Source organism: Cyclopterus lumpus, chromosome 17 (genome assembly GCF_009769545.1).
Source record: "Cyclopterus lumpus isolate fCycLum1 chromosome 17, fCycLum1.pri, whole genome shotgun sequence".
Classification (NCBI taxonomy): Eukaryota; Metazoa; Chordata; class Actinopteri; order Perciformes; family Cyclopteridae; genus Cyclopterus; species Cyclopterus lumpus.
Window position 1 is genome coordinate 7,212,093 of NC_046982.1, and position 24,790 is coordinate 7,236,882.

At 43.1% G+C, this 24,790-nt stretch overlaps 2 protein-coding genes across 2 annotated transcripts in view; both read right to left on the minus strand.

The window, feature by feature from the left end:
• Window positions 1–310: 310 nt before the first annotated feature.
• Window positions 311–8,691, minus strand: LOC117747060 (tetratricopeptide repeat protein 39C-like). Its single transcript, XM_034556455.1, has 14 exons — window positions 8,493–8,691; window positions 7,278–7,326; window positions 5,551–5,679; window positions 5,270–5,384; window positions 4,759–5,164; window positions 4,209–4,377; window positions 4,007–4,100; window positions 3,811–3,918; window positions 3,602–3,711; window positions 3,385–3,508; window positions 3,202–3,299; window positions 2,929–3,033; window positions 2,783–2,821; window positions 311–1,007 (listed from the first exon to the last, which is right to left on the minus strand). Exons 1-14 carry the CDS (start codon window positions 8,657–8,659, stop codon window positions 915–917), a joined length of 1,806 nt encoding a protein of 601 aa, XP_034412346.1. The 5' UTR covers window positions 8,660–8,691; the 3' UTR covers window positions 311–914.
• A 688-nt stretch (window positions 8,692–9,379) lies between these two features.
• The window catches only part of LOC117746094 (laminin subunit alpha-3-like), a 50,741-nt gene continuing 35,330 nt past the window's right edge, over window positions 9,380–24,790 (minus strand). The window contains exons 42-77 of the mRNA XM_034554934.1: window positions 24,622–24,740; window positions 24,435–24,515; window positions 24,231–24,331; window positions 24,064–24,117; window positions 23,667–23,818; window positions 22,735–22,845; window positions 22,530–22,641; window positions 22,164–22,331; window positions 21,834–22,030; window positions 21,522–21,638; window positions 21,164–21,318; window positions 20,881–21,022; window positions 20,658–20,757; window positions 20,463–20,579; window positions 20,213–20,383; window positions 19,932–20,083; window positions 19,633–19,827; window positions 19,397–19,545; window positions 19,052–19,214; window positions 18,830–18,957; window positions 18,145–18,289; window positions 17,939–18,034; window positions 17,657–17,814; window positions 17,444–17,561; window positions 17,191–17,331; window positions 16,958–17,085; window positions 16,565–16,699; window positions 16,324–16,444; window positions 13,755–13,888; window positions 13,441–13,621; window positions 13,152–13,310; window positions 12,876–13,041; window positions 11,909–12,063; window positions 11,566–11,659; window positions 11,331–11,450; window positions 9,380–11,228 (exon numbers count right to left, since the gene is read on the minus strand). Coding sequence (XP_034410825.1) covers window positions 11,086–11,228; window positions 11,331–11,450; window positions 11,566–11,659; window positions 11,909–12,063; window positions 12,876–13,041; window positions 13,152–13,310; window positions 13,441–13,621; window positions 13,755–13,888; window positions 16,324–16,444; window positions 16,565–16,699; window positions 16,958–17,085; window positions 17,191–17,331; window positions 17,444–17,561; window positions 17,657–17,814; window positions 17,939–18,034; window positions 18,145–18,289; window positions 18,830–18,957; window positions 19,052–19,214; window positions 19,397–19,545; window positions 19,633–19,827; window positions 19,932–20,083; window positions 20,213–20,383; window positions 20,463–20,579; window positions 20,658–20,757; window positions 20,881–21,022; window positions 21,164–21,318; window positions 21,522–21,638; window positions 21,834–22,030; window positions 22,164–22,331; window positions 22,530–22,641; window positions 22,735–22,845; window positions 23,667–23,818; window positions 24,064–24,117; window positions 24,231–24,331; window positions 24,435–24,515; window positions 24,622–24,740 — 4,878 coding nt within the window. The 3' untranslated portion in view covers window positions 9,380–11,085. The remainder of the gene's footprint in view (window positions 11,229–11,330; window positions 11,451–11,565; window positions 11,660–11,908; window positions 12,064–12,875; window positions 13,042–13,151; window positions 13,311–13,440; window positions 13,622–13,754; window positions 13,889–16,323; window positions 16,445–16,564; window positions 16,700–16,957; window positions 17,086–17,190; window positions 17,332–17,443; window positions 17,562–17,656; window positions 17,815–17,938; window positions 18,035–18,144; window positions 18,290–18,829; window positions 18,958–19,051; window positions 19,215–19,396; window positions 19,546–19,632; window positions 19,828–19,931; window positions 20,084–20,212; window positions 20,384–20,462; window positions 20,580–20,657; window positions 20,758–20,880; window positions 21,023–21,163; window positions 21,319–21,521; window positions 21,639–21,833; window positions 22,031–22,163; window positions 22,332–22,529; window positions 22,642–22,734; window positions 22,846–23,666; window positions 23,819–24,063; window positions 24,118–24,230; window positions 24,332–24,434; window positions 24,516–24,621; window positions 24,741–24,790) is intronic.

The following is a 24,790-nucleotide window of genomic DNA, read 5'->3' on the forward strand; positions in this document are numbered from 1 at the left end:
TATGTTGAAAAAAGTCAAAGTATAGTTGCAACAAAAAAAGTTAACAAACTCCTTTTCTCTCAAAGCGTGACCTTAGCAGCCACACCGTGCGCACTACTTGAATATCGAATTGAATAAAATGAGGCAATGACATTTTACATCCCAAAAAGGTCAAAGGTCATCTTCACTGACAGTTCTGCAAAAACACTTTTCTGGTTTACTAAACGGTTGCAGGTTGAAAAATACCAAAGTTCTCCTTTAGCATCGACAGTGTTGCGTTTGAACAATGTGTTTATCATAAACACCTAATCAAGTGGATACAACTAAATTCTGTTTTACTATATTCATTTTATTATCTTAGAACAAAACAATATAAATAAGAACCAGTTTACAGCCTGGAGTGGCACTGTGCGTCTAGGCCGCTCACAACATGTTTATATCTATTAAAACCTGTGCGATAAAAACAATTCTGCTTAGAAATAGGGGCTACACAAAAACATTTTAATAATAGCACTCATGCCTTTGGATTAGCAAAGCCTTTACATCACATGTCAAAGTCGGTAGCCAACACTAAGATCGCTGAGTTATTAATTACTGGATATGTGCTTTACTCTACTTGACCCGACTAGTCTCCAAATCAGACCCTCTATGGAAGCAATATGACTGATGTTTTTATCAATTGACTGGCATCTAGTTTTGAAATTAACCATGTAAACAATAAATGACCAATGTATTAATAAGTACAGTAACAGATAAGTGAAATACCTCCAGTAACTCCCATGTGTATATTACACATATTATAATGTATTGGCTCTGAATCCAACAAATAAATAAATTAAAATAGAGAAAACAGTGTATCACTGGTGACCTGAATGGTATTGTGGCTTTTTCTTTTTAATTCACTTCTTCCAGTCCTTTGAGGTGCAGATACAATGTCAAGGCTGGGCTGCAGCAGCCCTCATCGAGGCGAGAGCTGAATGAATACGAACGTGGAGCCTGTTCTCAAAGTCATAGCCGGCATAGTCCTCCTGCATGAGACAAAAATAATAAAAAGCTAAATGTTATTGGATTTGTGCTCCATCCATCCAACAAGCTCTGCAGTCAGCACTCTGGAGGGACCAACCATGTAGCAGCATGATAGCGTACCCAATAAAGAGCTGCTGCATCTGCTAAGAAATGCACAGTCAGCTGTTAACAGCAACGACACAGAGAGAGAGATCTGTGGTCTGGCAACAGGAAAGGAGACAAGAGCAGCGTCATCATCATCATCATCATCATCATCATCATCATCAGGGGGCGTTGACAAACAACTGGTCAAGTCGGACCATTTTCAGCTGCCTTCAAAGAACACGCAGGAAGTCACAGAAAAAGTTACTTCCTGTTAGTTGCGATCTGTAGGCTACTTGGAGTTTAAATCCCATATGGATTTATTCATGCTTTGTAAACCTATATTTATGAAGAAATGTACCTGCATCCTTTGAAACACTTTGCTACATTATTATTATTATTATCATCATCATCAACCACACAATATATATTTTTAGATTAAACCACAAGGTTAAACTACACATAAAAAATGTTCTCCAACACGTGGTGTTGGTTGTCAAATCTAAGCGCCAATCGGCTCTCGGATGTGGCGACAGCCAGGCGTTTCCCATCATGCACTGGGCCACGGAGTCGGTGGAGAGCTGCTGCGGCTCCTGGCTCTAAAATCTGTGGCCTCCTCGCTCTCGTGAGATCATCATTGACCACGTGTGCATGACGTCAGAGCAAGTCGGGATCAGGTCGGACACAAATCTAACCGGCGTGCCGATCGCCGGTGATCGATTCACTCAGGACGGGCTCATCTCGAACAAACCTAATGTCAGCAGCCCGTCCCACCGACATCACGGCTGTCGCACTAAACACAACGCAATTCGGGTGGCTGAGGCTGCACTCGGTGCACCACGGGCCATGTGGCCACAAGTCGGTTTTGTCACAATGTTTCATTAGGACTTCCTGTGCTCAGCCCTCTCCGTGGAGCATACCATTCTGTCAGCTCAGTGGGGGTGGGACCTGCTTTGCTTAGTCACAAGTCCATGCCGAGGTTAGACAATGCAAAACCAACAGAGCAGCGGGGAGGTCTCAGGAGGGCACAGAGGACCCCTGGGTTTGTCATGGGGCAGCATGACAGCCGAAGTCCAGTTGACCGCAGCGACAGGAACCCGACAGCCGCAGCTCGCCACTCTCATTGTTTCCCTGAGAGCGGCGAACGTCGGCTGTGCTTTTTCCCTGCAGATGAGCGTCGCTCGTTGTGAAGGCGGACATGTTCGCACGCTCTCAGGACTGCCGAGGACATTTCCTTCCCCGGGAGAATCCCTCGGTCAGTGCGTCATGATGTGGTGACCGAGCGGGGGAAGACGAGCCTCCGTTTTGCATGGACACAAATCCAGTCTACATTCATGGCCAATGGAGGTTGTTGGCTGCTATTCAACCCTCTCTAACTCCAGTTCAGCGCCCAGTTGTGACCCACTATACTAACTTCCCCTGACTTCATAGGGAACAATTCATTTGGCTTTCCTTTCCTTTATTGGATATGGGATTATATCTGATTAGGCAGTGAGTGTATTGATCTGCACGCACGTCCTAAAAGCATTAAAAGACATTGGTCAAAAACTAAGACTGAGGGCGAAGATGAGACATGGTCATGGAACTTGCTCCCAACTACTTTGTGAATTCACAATCAATAAGCAAATGATAACCAGCGCACATCTCTAGAAAGCGGAGAGCACGAACAGCCACACAATTAAGAAACCAACTGTACCTTCGCCTGAAGCATCAGCATCCTGCCCTTCTCTGCAGACTGGAAAGAAAACAATAAAATATTGATGTGACTTTTCCACCATCTCCAATAAGGGAAACAGTATCTGTGACCATCTCTCACACACACACACACACACACACACTTGCCTCTGGGTTGTTCAGCAGCACACACCCCAGTTCATAGCAGGAGTAGGGTTCCACATAAGAGTTGCTCAGACGACCAACCTCGTCTCTTGCAGCCAGCTGGAACAACTGCAACGAAAGTGGCGGGGGACACTAGTTATTAGTTATAGCTGTCATCAGATGTGAAGAGCATACCGTTTAACTGAAACAAGCCTACAAACTACACTTGTGAGCGCTGTGCATCCTGCAATGCCTCATAATTCCACTCCTCATTGCGTTATTATTAATTTGACATACGTGAATGGCTTTGTCGGTGTTTTGAAGACATCCGTTTATTGCACCAAGAAGCAGGTTTTTCAGGCCGGCACATGAGGCATCGTCTATCCCCTGCAGGACTAGAACAAGAGAAACACAATTACGCCACTCCCAATGAAAACTGCAAAAAATAAATTAGTTTGCCAATAAGAAAACTTGTTCTACCTTGTGCCATTGCACGAAGCTTGGCAGGAGAGCAGTTGGGAAGAGCTTTCCAAAGGTAAAGAATCTCAATCACGGATAGGACGCAGACTTCTTTGGAGAGACTGGGTGTCCGTAGCTTCTCGGCCTGATCAAATAGGTGCATATATACTTATTCTCACTGTGTCTTCACCAATAATGTGAACAAAAAACCCGGAAGATCAACTGGACACATACTCACCCTCTTCATGGAGAACAACTCTATCTGATTGTTCTTGCGTTTGAAAAGGCTTTCCACCTCCTTGAAAACAGTGACAGCTCCCTCCAGATTACCGGTGGCTCCTTGGCAAACTACAAGACACAACCAAAAAGAATATGGATGATGAGCCAAACTCATAAGAAATGTCCCTAAAGCCTTCCTTTTTTCTTTTTTTTTTAAACTGTTAGCACCTCCAGTCAAATAGGCGTAGTAGCACTGGGACCAGCGAGACTCGGTCTTCAGTCGCTCGAAGGCCCTGTAAGCTTCTCCGTAGTTCAGTTCGATCATGCTGCACCAACCTAAAATGTTCAACAATCAGAAAATGATGACGCGGACCAGACCTGAGCAAACTGGATTGAAATGTGAGAGGGGAACAAACAACTGTACCTATTTCATACAAACACACATGCTGAATCTCCCGCTGGCCCGAGGCCAGGTCTAAGGCATTGCGGAAGGACGCCAAGGCACTACTGATCTGGCACTAGAAAGAGGAACTTACAGTGAGAGGCAATACTGAGCTTTCTCAAGGCAGGAGAATGAGCCACATAACATGATATACAATACGGTGTATTATGCAACATATATTCACCTCGAGGCGTTGGACTCTGCCTTTGAAAAACATGAAGAGGGAGGAGTTTGGATAGACGGCCTCCCTTTGTTGAAGAATGGACTTGGCTTCCAGCAGGCCGGCCTGCGTGTCCGTGCCGTCCAGGGCGAAGAAGGGCTGCACTACCGTGTGATACCACAGGAGGGCCAGGCTGTGAGGGGAGGGCAGAGGCGGTAATGAGTGTAAAGATGACACCATGTGGTAGGAAATTAGAACAATTTGGATGGATTTTGGTCTTAATGGTTGATGAAGCGACATTAACCATGTTAAACAAATAGAGACACAAACAAAAGCTAAATAGCAAAAAGTGTAATGTTCTGATTGTTAAATGAATCAACATAAATCAACACCACATTTCCACTCTTGGTTTTAAAAAAGGGGATTAAGTACAAACATCAAGGAATAAGGAAGAACACAAGAAGGCACTCATTTTCCATTACTTTGTCACGTTGTTTACGACTACATGAGTAGTAGTCGTAATAGGCTACAGCTAAAACACAGATACACAAAATGTAGTCACTCACATACTCACGTAGCTAAGGGCGCCTTCATGTCCTTACTTTCACTGGCGTACGCGAGCGCCGACAGGCCTTGGAGGCGGTCGCCGGGGAAGCCCAGCAGATTGACGATCTTCAGGAGGTGCGGCGGCACCATCGAGATGCAGAGGTGGAAGAGGCCGTAGCCGAAGCTGACCGCGCCTTTCAGCCGCTCCAGGGCCTCGGGGCCGATGCCGTCCGCTCTCAGGGACGGGCTCGACCCGGGCGAAGAGGAGCGGCCGTGGCTGAACGTGTCGGAGGAGGACAGCGACGGCGGAGGCGCCGCGGCCTTCTGTTCAGAGGCTCGTCTTCGTCTGCCCTCCTGCAGGTGCGTGATGTCGCTGTAACATTTGTTGTACATTTTCCAGGCTTTGCGGAGGATCCAGCCTCCTTTGATGTACACTGCCGGGAGATTGAAGCGGAGGTTAGAGAAACGTGCTATGCAATGACCTTAAGAAAAAAAAATTATAATAATAAATGCGCTTGTGCTAATGCTGGGTCCCTTACATGACAGCTCTTGTTTGATGAAAGACAACACTGCAAGGTAAACTTGGCAGTCTGCGATGATGATCTGCCTCTGGAGCCGATCCACTGCAGCCACCCCGGACCTCTGGGAGTCCATCTGCCCACACAAACAGCTCACACTTGTAGAGACTGACGCAACAGGAACGCTAACCTGGACATTATGGTCCAACTTGAAAATGCTCCTTTTTCCAGGCAAACTACATTTCGTTCTATAAATACATCGTCTACATTCTGTGAAATTAGGCGGTGGAGAGGTTACTCACGTTCCTCTTGAACTTGTTTTTAATGGTCTCAATGACACCAGTGTTCTCACTCTCGCACAGTCTCTCTGTGGCTTTGAGGTCCTCAAAGGCCATCTGCATTTTCTCCTCTTCAAAAGTCATAATGGCATTCTGCAAAAAAGGCAGCCAAATAAATAACCCCCGTTATTTACATTCAACTATAGCTAAATGAATGCTGGTGATCCACAAGTCAAATCCTAGTCTAATCCTGGAGTCCAGAAAGCAAAACCAAATGGCCCTAAAGAATTTTCTTACTTTTCAGATTTCATAAAGTACAAACAATTTGTAGGGGTTTGGTATTTTCCATATTTTGACATCAGTGCAATACAATATTCAGAATCATATGCCAGGAGTTTAACAGGACATTACCAGTGAGGATCAAGCTGGGAAAACAGACTCACTCAATGAAGCAATATTCCTCTCTGTGGAAGTCTGATTTAAGTGTGCAGTCTATCATGGCAATAATTCATTGATGAATCCTCACCTACTTGCTTAGAAATTATGGCAAACAAATCAGATCAAATAAGATTATAATAGAAACTGCCAGTTACCAGGGACTAATATTTAGATTTGAGGGCTAATGTTCACAGCGTTTAAGACATAACAATCAAAATACTCTTCCCCATAAACTAACATTACCATTTGAACCTTAATATGACCCTGAACATAAGTTGACATTCAGATGGCAGTGTTGTCCATTTTGGGGAGCTCTGATAGACTATTATATTTTATAGGACATTTCACTTTCTTTTAACCCTAATTCACTCTTTAGGTGGCCACACCGCTCATACATCTCTAAAATTAAAGAGAGGTGATCACATGATGATTAATAAATCCTATTTAATAAATAACATATCCAAATTCCATTATTGATCCATCACTTAAAGACAGAATAAGAAAACAGAATTGTACATTTAGTTAAAAATATATATATATATATATATATATATATATATATATATATATATATATTGTGATCAAATTACAAGTCGTAACATCTCTAAATTGCTACGTTTATTAATTGGTTCTAATTTTATAAGCACAAACCAGGCTCAAACCTACACATTACAGAGGAAACAAGTTCCCCTCCAGGTGAAGGATCGCCCTGTCGCTCTGAGTGCGTTCTATGTTTTAATTGTTATGGTTTTCTTGTCCGTTTCCTGTGCCGAGGGATCTCAAACATGTTAGGTGGTCTTATGTGTTTTACACTGTTCAAATAAATGGAAGATGATAAACGATTGATGGAGATTGTCCTTTGCATGTACATCTTTCTTCAAGTCAATCTCACATAGCGCTTGTCCTGCGCTTTCAGATGACACTGAAGGTAGCAGCGAGCACTCCTCTAAGTGGGAGGGAACAAAGGTTTGATCGACTATTGGATCCCGGCAGCTTCAGTATGGTGTACGATTGATATGTCAACTGTATATCACACTTAAACGATCATCTCTGACCATTTAGTGTTTAGTAGTTTATTTGGGAGGGGTGGCACTCCCAGTTGATTTGAATGACAACTTCCTCTTGGGTTTCAATCCACTTCTTGAAAAGGAATCAATTGATTGTCAAACCTCGATTTTGTTTTGCCAGGAACATAAAAAGGTCAAACATGAAGGTAATTCCTTGAACCTTATTGTAAAAAACAGAAGTGCTTTTTTTAAAGTGGACTTTACAATATCGTTTTGTCTGCAAAAGGATGTTGCTTCTAAACTCACCAGAAAACTCACGAAACTGGCCCCGAAACTCATCAGAGGACTGTGGTTCCTGAAACAGAGGGTGAAGAACAGTGACATGTCAGAGTGAGACGTGTGTGTGTGTGTGTGTGTGTGTGTGTGTGTGTGTGTGTGTGTGCGTGTGTGTGTCGAAGAACAGGTAAGAGATCAAAATGCCAACAGAAGATTATTATGGGTGGAGTGACAAAAAGGTGTCAAGCCGGTTTCATGCATCAAGCACTGGATGGATTCACTGTGAAGACATGAACGAGTTGAGGTTCAAGATAACAAACTCATCAAAACATCATCAGGAAGCTGGTTTAATACAGTAAGTCCTCATCAGTCGCAGTTCAATGCATATCTCACTTCCCTCCATCTTTTTTTGTTGTTGTGCAAATCAAAACAGGATGACACCTCGGGCTGAACGCAATTAGCGGAGGTGACATTTCAGCTTTCACCAGGGGTCAGGACCCGCGGGGTTTGCCCTATAAGTTGAAAGGGAACCTTTTCCCAGAGAGCATCAGTGTTCATGATAACATGACTCAATGTATGCAAACTCTTGCAACCAGCAATTGAACTATGGCCGCGCGTGTGTGCCGACCCCCTTTTTGCACAAAGATATGTGGCCTTGTGACCCTCAGCAGGCGGAATACAATAACAGCTAACCACATCACTTCTTCCCTGTTTTATTTGAATAAAGTTAATTCACAACAACAACAACCATGAGGGGGATTACAACTATGAATTATGTGTGAGAAAAAAAAAAATGTAGCAGAGGAAAACTAATGTGAATATTTTCACACGGATTGAGGGAACCGGTCCTTGACGCACCTGTCACCACATAATTAAAAAAGGAGCACGATTAGAATAAAGTCAATAATATCTGAACTGAGCTTCAGGAGTCATGCACTCTGGGGCGTGGTGCATGATGTGCCCAGGGTATTTAAATGAGCTTGTGACCCGATCATATGGTGCTCCACCAGACGAGGATGTTGGGGTTTTCTGTTTTGTTTTGCAAAGCTAAGCAAAGACCGTCCTGAAGGGAACACACGTGTTCCCCGTCTCCCTCTTGGGCTGGTTGACCACAGGAGTTTAGACACCATAGCTTAACATTAGTAACATTAGTAACAACCCCCCTACTACTATATATCCTATTTAACTAAGTCTGGACCACTGAATTGTTTCCCAGACGCTCGTTGTCTCGAACCGCTCACAGACCTGTACAACCTGAAGAGCTCGTCGCTCTCCTTGAATCCATTGTTGAGGAGCATATTGATTCCTTTCAGTGCCATCGCAGCGTCGTTGACGTCCTCCGTCTCCTCCGCCGCCGCGGCTGCTGCTGCTGCCACCACGCTCCCCGGTGCTGGTTCCGTTGGGTCCGCCATTGAGATAGTTACGCGATACCGTTGAAGAAGAGCCGGCTGAGGAGGGTGGGGGTGAAGGAGGAAGGAGGAAGGAGGGAGGAGGGAGGAGGCTCGTCTCGCGAGTCTACTTGCAGCCAGAGGCACAGTTGTGGGCAGAGGCAGTCCTGTTCACATTGTGGCACGAGGAGACTGACAAGCGGACAGGTCCAAATGACTGGCAGCTAATGCGCGCGCGTCGGCGCGTGTGCATGCGTGCTAGCCGTTCACCCAGCTGCTGTGTCGCGGGTTGTTCGGTATTCTGCCGTCTGAACCGGGGCGGTCGGTGTGTTCCTGTCAGGAAACGTGCTGCCTTTACGCGCTATCGGAATTATCGGCTTTCCAGACACCGGGCGCGACTAATAGCTGTAATCAACCCGCGATGGGGCTTTCAAAGAGGAGAAAAGCGCGAGTTAATCGATGGGGAGGGGGGCTGTGGATATGTCACGTGCTCCTGTTTGATATTCTCCGGCATCTTTAAGCAGTCAAATAATTAAATGTCTCTTGTTTGTGCGCTTTTGTCGGGTCTTAAGTGTCCTCGACATTTCACAGGATGAGGAAACGTTTCAATCTATAAACAAACAATCCATCACTACAAGGATAACAACCCTGCTAGAACATCTTGCTGCTGTCAGTGTATTATCACTCGATTTATTGAACACACTTTTCAAAACATACTTAGAGCAGAATAAACGCATACTTTAAACTCTTCTTGATCTGATTACATTATGGTGAGAATACAGGTTGTTAATTAGCATCTCTACAAGTGTCATCTCTCAGTGGCAGTGGAGCACAGGGTATCATCATTATGACAAATGTCAATGTTGAAGGATCACTGATGACAACATACATATATGTGGTGTACTTTATAATGGACACGTACAAAAATATGTATTTTAGGGTAGTGTTATATTATTCATGACAGCATCCACAAAGCTTCCACTGGTGCAATCAAATATATTGGACCTTTAAGGGATGGATACCTTTATTCCCTTTAGACGGGACCGAACAACATATTGGCTCACTGTATGTATTTATGCTGCACGCTTTCGGCCCTACTTTATCCCATACTTTATTTTGATAGCTGTTGCCTGTTACCAAGTTAACATGTCTATTGTGTTCAGATTGTGGGCTCTTCTCATGTCTCAGTATGTACATCCTCGTTTCCTTTCCTAACCTCCTCCCCTCAGCATCTTAGTCCCTCCCACCTGAGACACAAGCGGAGGAGGCAAGGAAGCGACACAAGGAGATAGGAGTTGAGGCAACAGGCATATAACAAAATGAGACGTCAAGAATGAATCCCCAGATGTCTAAAAACAATGCAATGACAAAATATATTTTTCAAGAAATACTTATGGCACTGAGAAGTATTTATAAAGAACATTAATTACAAATTAGCTTACAAATTAGTGGTCACAAGACAGGAATGCATCTCAAAATCATTATGTCCAATCATCATGCATATTTTTTTCATTTGTCACACATTTTTCCACAAATGTACAAAGCAGGTAAGTAAACATTTGCTGGGGAGTTTAAATACATAAAATACATGTTTATGTTTTGGTATTATTACAATCAATATTATGGAAATATGGACTAAATGGTCCCAAATATGACTTGTGAGACGTATTAGAAGCCAGTCTAAGTTGTTTTCAACTCATAGACAATGCTCCACAAACTTCATGCTGATTTCTTGTGTCACTGACATTACACCCTCATGCATGGAAAAGGAATGCAAAATTGAGAATTAATTCAGAACAACAGAAAACTCATGTATGGTGAAAAAACATGCGCTTTCCACGACTATTGACCAGTTCAAATACATAATTTTAAATGCTGGCATGTGGATATGTAAATAAAACAGCCCCTGAAATGTCACTAAATTGATCGCAGCGGGTGTAAACGTAATTATTCTTGTATAAACTTTCCAACAAAGAAACAAAACAAACAAAAAAAGAAAGATCAAACTAACAATGTTGATCTCCATTAAAGCACCATCAAAAAGGCCTCCTTTGTTTTCCTAGAGTGCTGGGTTGATCCTGCTGCAGCCCTGACCAATCACAAGCCAGTTCAGAAGCATTTGATTGTCGACAGAAAATCAAATGGACCAACACATGAGACTTAAAAAAAACAACTGTTAAAATATGTGAAGTGGTGCCCTGATACATGATTTATACCACAAAATAAATACAGAAATGTTTAACCGACCAGCAAATATTATGAACCTGTAAGCTGCTGCTCATATCTCTATTTTACACACAGACAGACACACGCACACACACACTGAATTGCACACCTCATAAAATCCCCATTCTCACACACAAACACATTCGCTGTCTTGGTATCAGATTGCACAAGGTTGGCGGTGGACGTGGTCCCAAGGTTGGTTTGGTGAAGATGCGACGAGGCGCTCAGCCCGGACACTCTTTGAGGTTGACCGGACCGAACACACCAGACGGCCTGTCGAAGGACACTGAGTCACCGTTGATCCTCATGTCCTGGATGCATCCCACGAAGGACGACGTGACGGGGAGCGCCTGTTGCATTGCCATCTCTGCGGCAGAAAGGGTGCACGGGGTTGAATACGTGAGAATGCATGTGCGTATGAATTTAACAACCACTAGATTAACTCTCGGATTAACAAATTCATTCTCACCGGGAATGCCACCCACATACAACGAGTCTTTGGTCAAAGATACAGTGGACGAAGGTGGTCCGATCTTGTAATGGTCCATTGTGTCCACGTGCAGTTGCACAACATTCTTCCTCTTGATTACTAGAAGACACATGGACAGCGACTTAATGCAGATAGACGATTTATATCAGTGTCCTGAATAAGTTCTAACCGCAGTTCCTGTTTGCCGTGAATGAAGTGACTTTGTGCATTTTACCTGAAATCTTGTGGAACATTCCATCGCATAAAGAAACCTTTGGCTTCACCGACACCCTGAACTCCCCTTTGCCGTTGTTTGCTTGTGCCACGACCTGTACATGGGAGCACGTTCAAACACAGGGCTTTCAGTCACATGGATAGGGAACACACGCTAAGTAAAAGATACCTTCACAGTCTACGTTAAATGTAAGATCTGCTCTGTAATGCTGAAGTCCCCGAAACACAGACAGACAGTTTGAGATGTGTTGTATCAATCCAGACCCAGTTCCACTGAGTCGCTGCTTTCCAAAAACTATTATGTTTGGGTTACGGGTGTCTTTGAACTGCCTGTCAGGCCTCACCTCTCCTCTGAGCATGTAGACAGTGAGGTAGTGGCCCATTGCGGGCCCATATTGGTTCCAACTGGAATCACCAACATGGAGCAGGAGTCCAGTCGGGCTACGCGGACGAATATTAAACAGCAGCTCAAAGCTGGAGCCCACGATGAAGGAGTCATCTGAAATACAAAACAGGTATTGTCATGGTTGTCATTGCGAGAGTTGTAATATATGTGTCATAATTTCGGTCGCAAGTATCAAAAATAATGAGGAGACAGCCATGAAAGTGACATACAATGGAGACTCTTTCTCACGGGTCTCATAGTTTCTTTGAAGGAACTGATTTGGAACAAATTTCCACTGAAGTCTCTTTAAAAAGAGCTATTGAATAGTAATTATAGAGAACAAGGAGTGAGGGTTCTTTAATTAATCAATCCAATCAATATCTAGTGCGTATATTACATACGCACTAGATATTAATTAAAAGGTGCAAATATGTACAATACATATTTCATAAATACATTACTTGGGCTAAATAAACCTCTGATAGTTTTTCGATTCTGTGTTTATTTTCCACAACTTATACATATAAACAGTATCACCTTTAAATACATAGACCCTGTCAGGTTACCAACTAAAGCGTATAGTTATGAAGTTATCTGTACAATATGTCTGTGAGAAATATTTATACACTTATATATCTATATTCATAATGTATTGCTCAATGGAATAACCTTCAAATGTTGCATACGATCACCTACATCCCTCTTCTTAAAGATAGGTGCCTTTTTTTAAGGAAACCCCGCTCTGTCTGTCTTAGATATGGATATGTCTGTACGAGACGTTTTATCAGCATTTTGCGTCATTGACTTGTATCGGAGGAGTAAAATTGTCTGGATGCGGTTGCAATTCCTACCAATGGCCAACAGTAGCTGATAGAGATCATTATAGTCGTTGGATTATCCGATTGTTATCAGAGAGATGGACTCACTGAGAATGACATGTGCTCCATTCCCTGAGAAATAGGCCCCTCTCTGCGTCTGTCCCTCGAAGCAGGGGCCAGCACCGTGGTTCGTGGTCGGATTTGACATCGGTGCTCCATTCATTTTAAAATTGCGGATACAGCCGGACACACTTTGCTTGGGAAGGGCCTTCAACTAAAAGTAAAACAAACAACAATATAGAGGTATTTAAATGTGTGAACAATTTGTTTGTCTGTGTGAATTTGCCAGGAAGTGCTTTATTAAAAAATATAAAAAAGTTTGACCTTCAGCTCCCTGTGAAGGGACTCTGGGGCACTGCCCAGGTACACAGGCGACACAAATTGCTGCATGGATGTCAACTCAGCATTTGTCAGAAGACCGTCCTGGGCTCTGATCCCATCGACAACCAATCGAAATGTCTTCTTCTCCAAACTGAAAATGACCTGCAGGCAACATATTCACCATACACAACAACATTGACAGAATATTTAGCTTTGCTCTTGAAGGGGATTGAGTGATTCCATCGTAGCATTATGACAAAACATGTGATTCAGAGCGTGTGAGTCCACTGACCGAGTGCCACTTCCCATCGTTGTACTTCTCCCTGTTGAAGATCTCCTTCTGTTTGCCCACAGACAGTCTGATCCGGCCCTTGGATATGTATAAAACGAGATGAGAGCGCCCTCCTCTGGTAGCCGCAAAGAACAGGAGGCCTTCAAGAGCTCGAGTCCTGACATCCAACGAAAAGTGGGGCCTGGCAAGGATTAAGAAAGAAGGACACCACCTTCAGTGTTTGTTGGCTCTGATACAACTCACAGCACAGTTCTTGAGATGGCAGACTCAGCCGAGCACACTTCATTTAGAAAAGCATGCATGCATGTACTCGCCTGGGCCGCAGGACCTGCAGTGGGAGGCTGTAGCTCAGGCCGCTGACAGGGCCACCCATGCGATAAGCATTTTGAATCAAGGCAGGCAATGCACATGTTGATAGAGTCTCATTGGTCGCCTGCATCACAACATCCTAAAAGAGCAACAAACAAACAAAAGAGACACTCAGCACAATGTACGAAGTTGGCCCTCAAGTCACGGTTTGCTCGCTCGTCTTCGGGGATGTCTCCAAAGGGGCTCCAGAAGCGGGGGGCATAAAACAATATAGAGTGGTAAGAATGGCTATAATCATAGTTAATATATATATATAAAGTACAACATATACTTTATCAAATTGGGGCTCCGCAAACCGACAATCTCTTGTGTGCAGGTGAGAACACTGAGGACATGTTGTTCACTGATGAATGAACAAAGCCAGTTATCTTCACCATCGATTCTTCTGTGAATCATTTGATAGATTGATCGACTAAAATAAAATGTAAAAGAATTGTCTTTCGGCAGAACCAAAACCCAAATATATTCAGTTTACTCTCATAGAAGAATGAGAAACACCAGCAAGCAATCCTGATTGCAAAGCCAGAGAATGTGTTTTGCTTTTTTTTACGTAGATTATTGGAGATGCAATTTCTGTTGATTTACTCTACATTAAATATCTGAAATATATTGAAATGCAGATCGGATTCCAAAGATAGTTAACAACCAGCATTCACTAGTTTAGACAAATAGCCAAGTACAGCCTGGTGGTAATGATGTCATCCCTCATGTAGTTAGTCGTTATGATTACTGGTGAGTCAGTGTGGATTTTGTAATTACGACTATAAAAGTACACATAAGATGCTTTATTTTGGCTACATCGAGGTTTTTACTGTCACGTTGAGCTGCTAAGAGGTGTGTTCGGATGGTTAGGAATTATGAGTGATTTCAACAGGAATGACATTGTAATAGAGTTGCAGAGATGGTTAAACTGTAAATAGACTCAAAGACCTTTTTGAAATGGCTCCTTTAGTCCCGATAAAACGGAAAACACCAGTGATGGATGAGAGACCCCAAAGATGCTCTTCCACACCTTGTTGACCATGTGTAACATGATACGAATCTTAACTCAATTTTACAGCAATTTCTGTATTTTGCCTCTCGGTTCTCCTTTGGTTAAATTGATCTATTTAGTCCAGACTGCGGTGTTCACGGATTTCTTTCACTTCTTTGAACTCATGCAGCAGCTGAGAATCCATTATTATCTATTGTGGGTCAGTGGCCGTTGGAGAATGGCTTGCGTTATATATGATATGGCCTCTGTTAATCACAAGCTTCAAATCAAAAGAATAGAGCTTAGTGGATTATGGTGGGCATGCAAGATCCACAGAGATTTGAAGAAATGATGTAATCATGCTTTGATAATGTGTCTGAACATAGTAAGCTCCTCTAGGCCTCGCATATTTCATCGTGAGGTCTAGCTTAGCTGTGAAAAAACAACATTGTGTCTCAGGAAAAGCCTCCTGACTTCCCACTGGCTACGTCGTTTATTAAAATGTAGATTCTCAACCTTATTGCTGGGATCGCATTCATTTTCAAGAGGTGGTACACTGACACATTGTGTTTTGGTTGTTAATTAGTTTATTTATGGAATAAAATCTCACAGGGCTTCACTGGCCCACAACAGCAAGGCTTTCCATTTGATATGCACTCATTGTTTTAAATATATTTGGTCAATTAAAGTAGAATATTAAAGTGTGTCACAATCATCATTGTCATGAATTCTGTGAAGTAAAACCGGGTCATGAGCCAGAGAAGGGTGAGAAACTGACACCCAGATCCTGTTTATTGGACATAAACTGCGATGATGAAGTTACAATGTATATTAATTGTTTGTGAGCTCTGACCGTTGTGTGTAAGAGGGCACATGCGTGTGAATGAATGATAGAAAGTGATCCCTCACTGAGTTACATGAATGAAAGAAGAGACATGAGATGATTTCAAGCTTGTTATTCACAAGTTTTTGTTTGTAATTACTTGATATTTAAATAGAATAGACAGAGATACAGTACATTTAATAATTATTCTGATTAATGGGAATGTCCATGCAACTCTTTATTTAAGTACACTGCAGAGGCATGAGCTTCTGCGTAAGAACATTGTGGTGCGAGCTGCCAGTTTGTTCATGTCAATATTAGATTCTTGTCAGCATCAGCAGTTCTTAGGGCTCCTCCTTCTTCATCTCTGGAAATAAGGCAGCAAAATATAATGTAAACAATGTCAACATCCAACAAGCACTGTGTGAATATTAATGTGTCCTTTACAAAAAGGTATGAACTGTTACAAAAAGGGAAAGATAAAGATGGGTATGACTTAGTGCTTTGTGAGTGAAAATCAATCATACAGTCACCATGTTCATAATGCACATGCTAGTTTTACCTTTAAATAAGATGGATTGATCTAGTCGTTGACAATAATGCCACTTAATTCAAATGAAAGAGAACCAAGTTGGTCAGCTTTGAAGAGAAGCTTTGATTATTTCATTCAAATGTCATCTTTTTCACTCGTTGACAGCAACAATAAACAAACACTCACCTTCTTAAAGGCGCGGTCCAGCATCAGTTGAGGAAGAGTGTCAGCAGTACACACATCCAGCAAGACATCTCCAGAAGTCTGGAAGGTGCTGAAGTCTGCAGGCCTGTACATATTGTCTGGCCTGCAAACAGAAAAAATAACAGAATATATATACATATATATATATATATATAGTTGTACACAAATTGTGAGGTATTTCAAGAATGATGCAGCTATGCAACTCCAAGTAAGGAAACATTACCGTCTCGTGTAGAGGTTGGCGATGCAGCCCTTGAACGTGTTTTTTCCCAGGGCAAAGATGTCTCCTGTGCTAGGTGCGGCTTTGCTGTCACCCAGCTCACGACCCGTGTCTTGGTCATCAATAACCACCTTGACACTGTTGGGGGGGGGAAAAAAATCATCATAGTATTTATTTAGAGTTAGTTAATTTTCTTTTGCATTGCAGTTTACAGGTGTTTACTTTCACTGTCAATGTTCATTCATTTTGTGTGTGACACTGAGCCCATATATCGGCTTAAATCCCACCAACCCAGACTAATGTGTATGGTTGTCACAACATTGTCACATATATGTATGGCTATCGAAATGATTTATTTTATGTTTGAATATAAAACAACCGCTGCCTTTTTCATACCTTTCACCTCTTCTGGTTACAGTCAAATAATGCCACTGGCCATCGTTATATTGTTCATTTGATTTCCAGATCTTGCTGAAATGGAGAATCACATGGCCATTTTCCAACACAAGATCAATCTTATGACCCTGGAAAACAGAAAGAAAAAGGTTTAACAATCTGACCAAGTTTTTACTGTTGTCTCAATCAACTCCAACCTCATAAAGTCACAATAATCAAAACATCAGACTGACCGTCTGTTGGCCCTGCAGAATGACACCCTGGTCCTCTGTGCTCTTAAATCCGAGGGAGACAGTGACGTCATTGGCCAGACTAAAGCCTTTGAGGTTAGATGTCAGGGAGCTCCCCAAGCTGAACTCAGCTTTACGAGTAACCTAGACAAGAACGTGGACATTATACATTAGTTAATTGGTAGACACAAAGCCAAAAGTGGTCAGTGATATGAATGCTGGTAACTGGTTCGGGATGCAGAGGTCATTGTCCTACCAAGGAGTCCGTGGGACACCCTTTGCTGATGCCCACTGGGTCGGTAACAGGCTTAAAGTTTTTATTCAGCTTCATATTCTTCAAGCATCCTTTAAATGGCAGTGTGGTGATATTATATCTGTGAAGAGGAACACAATACTCTCAGTAAGGTGGGAAAAGGTTGACCACATAGACTTCAACGTACAATGTTTAAGAGGAAAATGAATAGCGTACTTTTCCCTCATGTCTTGTGGGGCGCCACCAATATAGAATTCTTTAAATGCTTTGTTGTCGTAGCTAGTTTGGGCTGTGACCACTTCTTTGTTGGACATGCGGACAGTCATTTTCCCACTGCTTGTACGAATAATGAGGATGTCTGACCAGTCGCTTGTCTGAAGAAAGGACGGAGGAGCGAGATGTGGTTAAATTAAAGATTCTTGGTTTACAAACGGCATCCGGTTGAGTCGCGGTGATCGAGCGATTGCAGAAAACAGAACCGGAAAAAAAGCTTCTTACCGGGAATGTTTTCGATGTACTTATAGCTGGAGCGGCTTGCAAATTACTACGTATGACAACGAAGCCCTTCTCAATCGTCACGGTGAAGTAATTGTCCTATGATGGAGGAGAAATCAAGTAACCAAATAGTACATATAATTCTACTCAAAAGTCATTCAAACAGAAGGTTTTTATAGACACAAACGATAGCAGAAACAATGATTTACCTCACTTCCGATGTATATCAGCAGACCGTTTTCTGAGCGAGAATAGATGGACATACCGATGAGGAGCAGGCTAGATTCTTTATCTATAACCACTTTGCCATATCCAGTGCCTTCATAGTAGCTAGAATCCAATGGACGTACATATCTAAATAGAGGGTAAAAAAGTCGAAGAAATTATATTTCAAAGATCTGATGATGAAATGCATGCCTTAAGTTACAGACAGATAGCCTTTGCTCATGTCTGTCACTTCAACAATCTTCAAAGTGTTTCCTCTACTTATTCAGGGATCACAGTGGGGCTGTAAACTACTCAAGCATGCGCTGGGAAAAGGGCAGGGAAAGAACTGACCTACATGTCTTTGTGAGGAAACACGCAGATCTCAACAACTTCAAAAAAATAAAAAATACATGGAGATCATACAAGCGCCGCATAGAAAGGGCCAGTGACAAATTTAACACCCTTGTTCGGGGCGCTACCACAGAGGGATGGGATGGAAATCTTTTATCCATTCATGCCACAGGGACGGCATCACTGGGGTGGGGCGATACTGAAAAGGTCGAACACTAGATGGCAATACGATATTCAAACAACCTGATATTTTCAGGCTTAAATCATGGCAGAGTAACATGCCATCGAAAAGGCATACAGACATGTTTAGTCAACACTAATCACGCTAGGACAAACCTCTTGCATGGAACCTTCACATTGATATTCTCTGCCTTTTGGAAATTGTAGAGGCTGACGACCTTATTGTTTAAAGAGAAGAACTCAATGCAGCCCTTGTACTTGGGGTAGCTGAGAGACGCTGGCAGCTGAGGGGAAGCAAAACAGAGAAAGGTATTAATAAAACCTGTGCTAGTTGAAAACAAAGAAATGTATTGCTGTTCTTATTTCCTTGTTGCTTACAGTGAAGTTGTCAGGGTAGCCTCCGACGTAGAAAACAACATCGCTGGGACTGATGTCCAGGAGGTTCTTGCTCTCCTCCCCTTTGTTGTTTTTCACAATTGGCTCAGTGGGAGTGTTTGAGGTGATATCTTTGGTCAGGTTCATTTGTACATCTTGGTAAATCCTAAAGCGGAAAAGGGGAAAGAAAATCACATTCATAACATTCACATTCTTCACAAATCCCCTTGGTTCTTTTTTTTGTCCACAAAACGCTATGTAGTAAGTCCAAGTGGATAGGAGCGGAAATTAGATACATGTGCACTTAAACACGGAGAACAGGGGATTTACAACCAGCTGTCAGTTTACCTTTGGAAGTCCACTTGATCGAACTGGGCCGGCTCAGACGGGGACTTGGAGATGGAGCCCGACTGAATGGAATACTCGACTCCGTTGAGCTTGTACACCCCGTACAGCACGTTGGCCTTCAGAACCAAACCCATGTAGTTCTTCGAAGACTATGAGACACAGTTTGTTAATGCCTTGTGTACAATCACGACTAAAGTACATATTTACATGAATCTAGTCACATTGGAGTCACTTACATCTCTATTGCCAAGATACAACACAAACATGTCTCCTTTGTCGCCGGCCTGTCTGCGTCTACGTCTTCCATCACCCCTGTCCTCGGGTCTCTGCAGCGACAGGGACAAGGACGTGTAGGCCTTCAGATCCTCCAGATTCTTCGGCGCACGCATTTCCACGTGGCCATCGCCCAGGAAACTCATCGGGACCACAATCTTGAGGAAACACACAAAAGAGGGAATTAGACCCACCCAGGAAAAAATAGAGGATGCGTCGGTTTGATTCGGGGTGGGTCATGGATTACAGAGTGGGACCTCACCCTGTTAGCTGCATCCCGGGCTTGTTCGATGAGCTCCTTCATCTTCTTGATGTTCTCAGATATGTTGCTCAGGGTTGAGAACTGCGAGGTCAGGTTCTCCACCTCTGAGAGCTTATCGTTCAGAGACGGGATGGTTTTCAGCAAGTTCTTCACTGGATGTAGAAGATAAGCGGGAGAAAGAAATTGTAACGTGTAAAGCAAGCGGTACTTTAATGTTTAATCTTTAAAAAGTGGTTATTCTGTCATATAAGTATTGCCTAATGTGACGCAAGGCCTCTCACCTGACTTGTCCACATCATCCAGCACCTTGCCCAGGTTGGAGTTAACAGGACTAAGATTGATCTTGTCAATTTCCTTTTTGATGTCATTCAGTTTGTTCATAGTGTTAGTGGCCGTGTTATTGGCTGAAGCTGCCTGATTCTTGGCGTCATCAATCATATCCCTGACCTCATCTGATTTGAAAAAATGAGTGATTAGGATAAATATGAACCCTGGCAATAGACCACGCCATAATGCCTTGACTTGTTCTACCTCTTTTGATGTTGTTTAATGTGTCCTTCACATTGAGCAGGTCATTCTGAAGAGCGTTCTTCTTATTGCCAGCAGCATTCAAGCGTTTCTTCAGGTCAGTAACATCGGCTTCAGTGCCTTTCACAGAAACACAAGAATTAGTGATCAGCTGTTGGCTTATTTTAAAAACAACAGTTTAAAAGTAGGGCTGAATACCTTGAAGGTCTTTCTCTGCATCCTTTGCATTCTTCAGTAGGTCATCACTAGTCTCTTTCAGGTCTGTCGCTCTTTGTGTGAGCTTCTGTTTGTTTAAATTCTAAAAGGAAGAAGAAGAAAAACGATTCGGTGAAAGGGGAACACGATACTCGAATATCCTCACTGATTCCAAGAAGAGTGGGCAGTTACTTCATTTTCTAAAGGTATCCAGTCTGTGGCTTACATTCAGGGCGTTGTCTGCTGCACCTTTGGCCTCATTAGCTGCAGCCTCAGCGGCATTAACTGCATCTGTGATGTTCTTGTAGGCATCGATAGCGTCTTTGGCGTTCCGAACTTCAGGCCGTCCACTTGTGTTCTTAACAGCACTGTAATACAGGAAAACAAGGGGCACATGGAGAACAGATGCAGATTACACACTGCGCTCGAATAGCACTGAACCAGCGAGGATAGCTCATTAGACCTCAGGTTATAATAGGGATAGCGTGTGTTTATTATAAGCAACCTACTTCTCAAGGTCCCTTGCCAGCTTGTCAAGGTTCCTAGCATGTTCCTCTGCAGCCTCCACAATGCCCTTCTTGGCAGCGGCATTGGCAATCTCATTCACCTTCTTCGTCAAGTCAGTCTTGGCGCCATCCATCTGTGCTGCCAGCTGTTCATATTCCTACAGAGGGGAAGGGCAGGTGAATGGGTGCAAGTTATGCGTAACGGACGGCATGTTGCGACCCGACAGCGCGCTCGTGTGAGAAGCGAGATGAGGGCTTTTTATGTAACGTTGTGTACAGTGCGCCAGGGTGTGGCTCACGCCGAGTACAAAAGACAGCTACAGGGCAAAGGACATGCGAGTTACAGTTTGCCGAGACGTACCGTTTTGCTGTCAGATAGCATCTTCACCAAGTCTTCGGTTTTCTGCAGCTCTTTTTCCGCCATGGTCATTTGGTCTTCAACAGTCTTCTGCTCCTGTTTTAAGTCTTTAATACGTTTCTGTCGGGAGCACATGCATCTGTTTAGAGTACAACTGTGGAATAACCGTAAATAGCAATAATAACCTATACGGTATTCTTCACTTCGTTGACATGATACCGTACACTTATAAACCACTGTACAGTACATCCCCAATCATCATGTATGCACTGATTGTTCATTAAACAAATCAACAAGCTCTACTTTTTTTTCTACCTGCAGATCTCCCAGTGTCTGAGCATTGAGCCCGTTCTGGGCATTGGCTTTTTTCACCAAGTCCACTGCCTCCTTCAGAGCCTTGTCCAGGTCCTTCAGCTTGGCCTCGTAACCCTTCAGAAGGCCCCGAAGCTTTTCGGCTGCAGCCTGGTTCTTGTCGCACTGCTTAGTGAGATTAGCCTTGACATGGTCCAGCACTAAATAGAAAAATAATAGGTCAATGGACATGTTTCTGACCAGTCTGCAGGGATGTTTAACTTTTTCAACAACAACAACAACTGTAGGGATTTGGAAGGATTTACTGAAGTATAGAATCGTATAGTATCGTACGTTTCATAGCCTCGTCTCGTTCTTTCTCCGCAGCTGTCTCCTGAGGGGTGAAGTTCCTATCCTTCATCTCCTTCACCATGCGCTGAGCATCTTCGAGCATTTTAGCCAGGTTATCATTGGGCACCGCATCACCACCTGTGCCTGCATCCTTCAGTTGGTCCAGCAGAGCTTCAAACACACGGGGAAAAAGCACAACACTCAGTCAAGAAAACATGTCGGCTCTTATAATGAGCGTCATTCAATTGTATTGGAGACTATGAGTTGACGTGTAATGATAAACGACAAATGCAGAAAACTGAAGAAACTAGGACGGCAAAAGAAAGAAGATAACAAGACATTTAGACAGTAAACTTAAGTTTCCTGTACCTTGGATTTTCTTCAGCATGTTTTGAATCTCTGAGTCCAGATCTTTGGCCCTCTTGTGGGTTTTTCCCACATCGGCCACAGCCTTGTCAGCATCAGCAGCCCTCTTATTTGCCTAAAAATATAGACCGACAATTCACATGTATACACATTTTGACACTGATATTTTAATACAATACTCCAGTAGGCCTCATCTCCATCACTCTACCTTGTCTTTGAGTGTGCTGATGTCATCTGAGAGAGTGCTCACATCCTCTTCCAGCTGGTTGACTCTGGACTTCTGGGTGTTTACGGCGGAGCCGAATTTGTTGACGAGAATCTGCAGAACGCACAGGAGCAGAAATGTGAACGAAGCTGAGGAGAATTCAAATGTTGCAGGTCGAGCTCTGAGGCTTGAGGCTGATGGGGGTCGTTCGCAAAATTGATTATTCACTTGTGCCTTACGAATCCACAATGATGCTCACTCAAATGAAGGCGATTACGTAAGATTACGAGAGAATGAGGAACGACAAGTCGGTGCGACAAAGCACTGACATCCAGTGTTGTGGTCACTGACTCGGATTGACGCTCTGGCTGTGAGACACATTTCCCTGAGATTGCTTATCAGCTGGAATCTCCAATGTTTGAACAAGCACACCCACACTGTGCCATCATGTGTGTGTGTGTTTGTGTGTGCGTGTGTCTGTGAAATAAATGGACGCGTGAATGGTGCAAATTATTACATTACATTACATGTCATTTAGCTGACGCTTTTATCCAAAGCGACTTACAATAAGTGCATTAAACCATGAGTCCAAACTCAGAACAACAAGAATCGAGAAAGTACAATTTCTTCAATAAAGTTAAACTACAAAGTGCTATCAGTAAGAGACATTTAAGTGCTACTAAAGTGCTACTACGGCGCTACCTTCCCTATTCAAGGTATAGTTTTAGTTTGCGACGGAAAGTGTAGAGACTATAAAATGACAATGTGTCTCATTGTTCTTGTAACCATGCATTTGGCATCTGGATCTGTTTTGTGGATTTTGTGTCTACACCGAATCTATGACTACTAAAATATAAGTGTCCTTCACCTCATCTTCAGCCCTATCTGCAGCCTTCAGAGTTGCGGTGCTGGGTTACAGCACACTGCAGTGTTACCTTGGTGTCTGACACAGCCTTTTGCAGCTTCTTCAGCCTGTCCTGAGATGTGGCACTGGCACTGGCGTTGTCCATTTTATTCTTGATCCTTCCCAGCTCATAATCCAGCTTCTCCAGATCATGTAGTAAAGTCTGAGCACAATTATCACACTCTAGAAGACAAACAAGTGTTGGATTAGCAAGGGATCGTACTCAATTTATTGTAACCTATACGCATGGATGGATTACTGAACGCAGTCCTGGTCTTCACCGACAAAATGCCACTGAAAAAGACCAACCAGGAAGAGATCATCACAATTGCTTTTTGCAAGTCTGTTCCTTTGGGCCAATTGTCCCATGATCCCCCCCCATGCCTGCATGTCACAGCATCACATCTCAATCATTTGTGTTAATTCACCGTGGCAGTGCTCGTCTGTGTTTGTGTCTCCCGGCTCCAGTGTGTTCTTGCAAACTGGAAAAAAAAGGGACATTTAAACTTTATTGATGACTGTGTTTGAGGATAAAAAAAAAAAAAAGAGTTGAAATAATCTGTTGATTAATGAAAAGGGCAGTGCACAATCTTACCTCCAGTCCTGGGATCACAGTTGTTTCCATTGCCGTAGCAATTACAGGGCCGACAACTTCCTCCTGGTATCAATGGATCACCGTAGTAACCAGAAGCACAACTATGGGGACGGAGACGTAAGTTAAACAGAGAAACGTGTGAGCCTAAAGAATAAGAACATACACAGTATCTGCACATGATTTTAACATCCATACAACACTCACCTCTCACACTTGTCTCCGCGGTAGCCGGCTCTGCATTTACACTCAAAGTCTCCAAATACTTCTTTGCAACCTATCGCAAAACTGCAGACAGACAAGGAGTTCAGGGATTAACTCTCGAAACACACATTTACATTGAATTATAGTAAAGCAGTTTCGCCGTATCTTTCTTAATTTTTTTTTCACCCACTTGTTTGCAGGCAGGCTGAATGGGCACGGGCAAACTCTGCATGCCTTCTGAGCCGCGTTTCCATAGTAACCGTCTTTGCAGCGCTCACATCGATCCCCAGCCGTGTTGAACTGACAGCTCTGAAAATGACACAATGTATACAGTCTTCATCAAACCCACTCGCAAACTG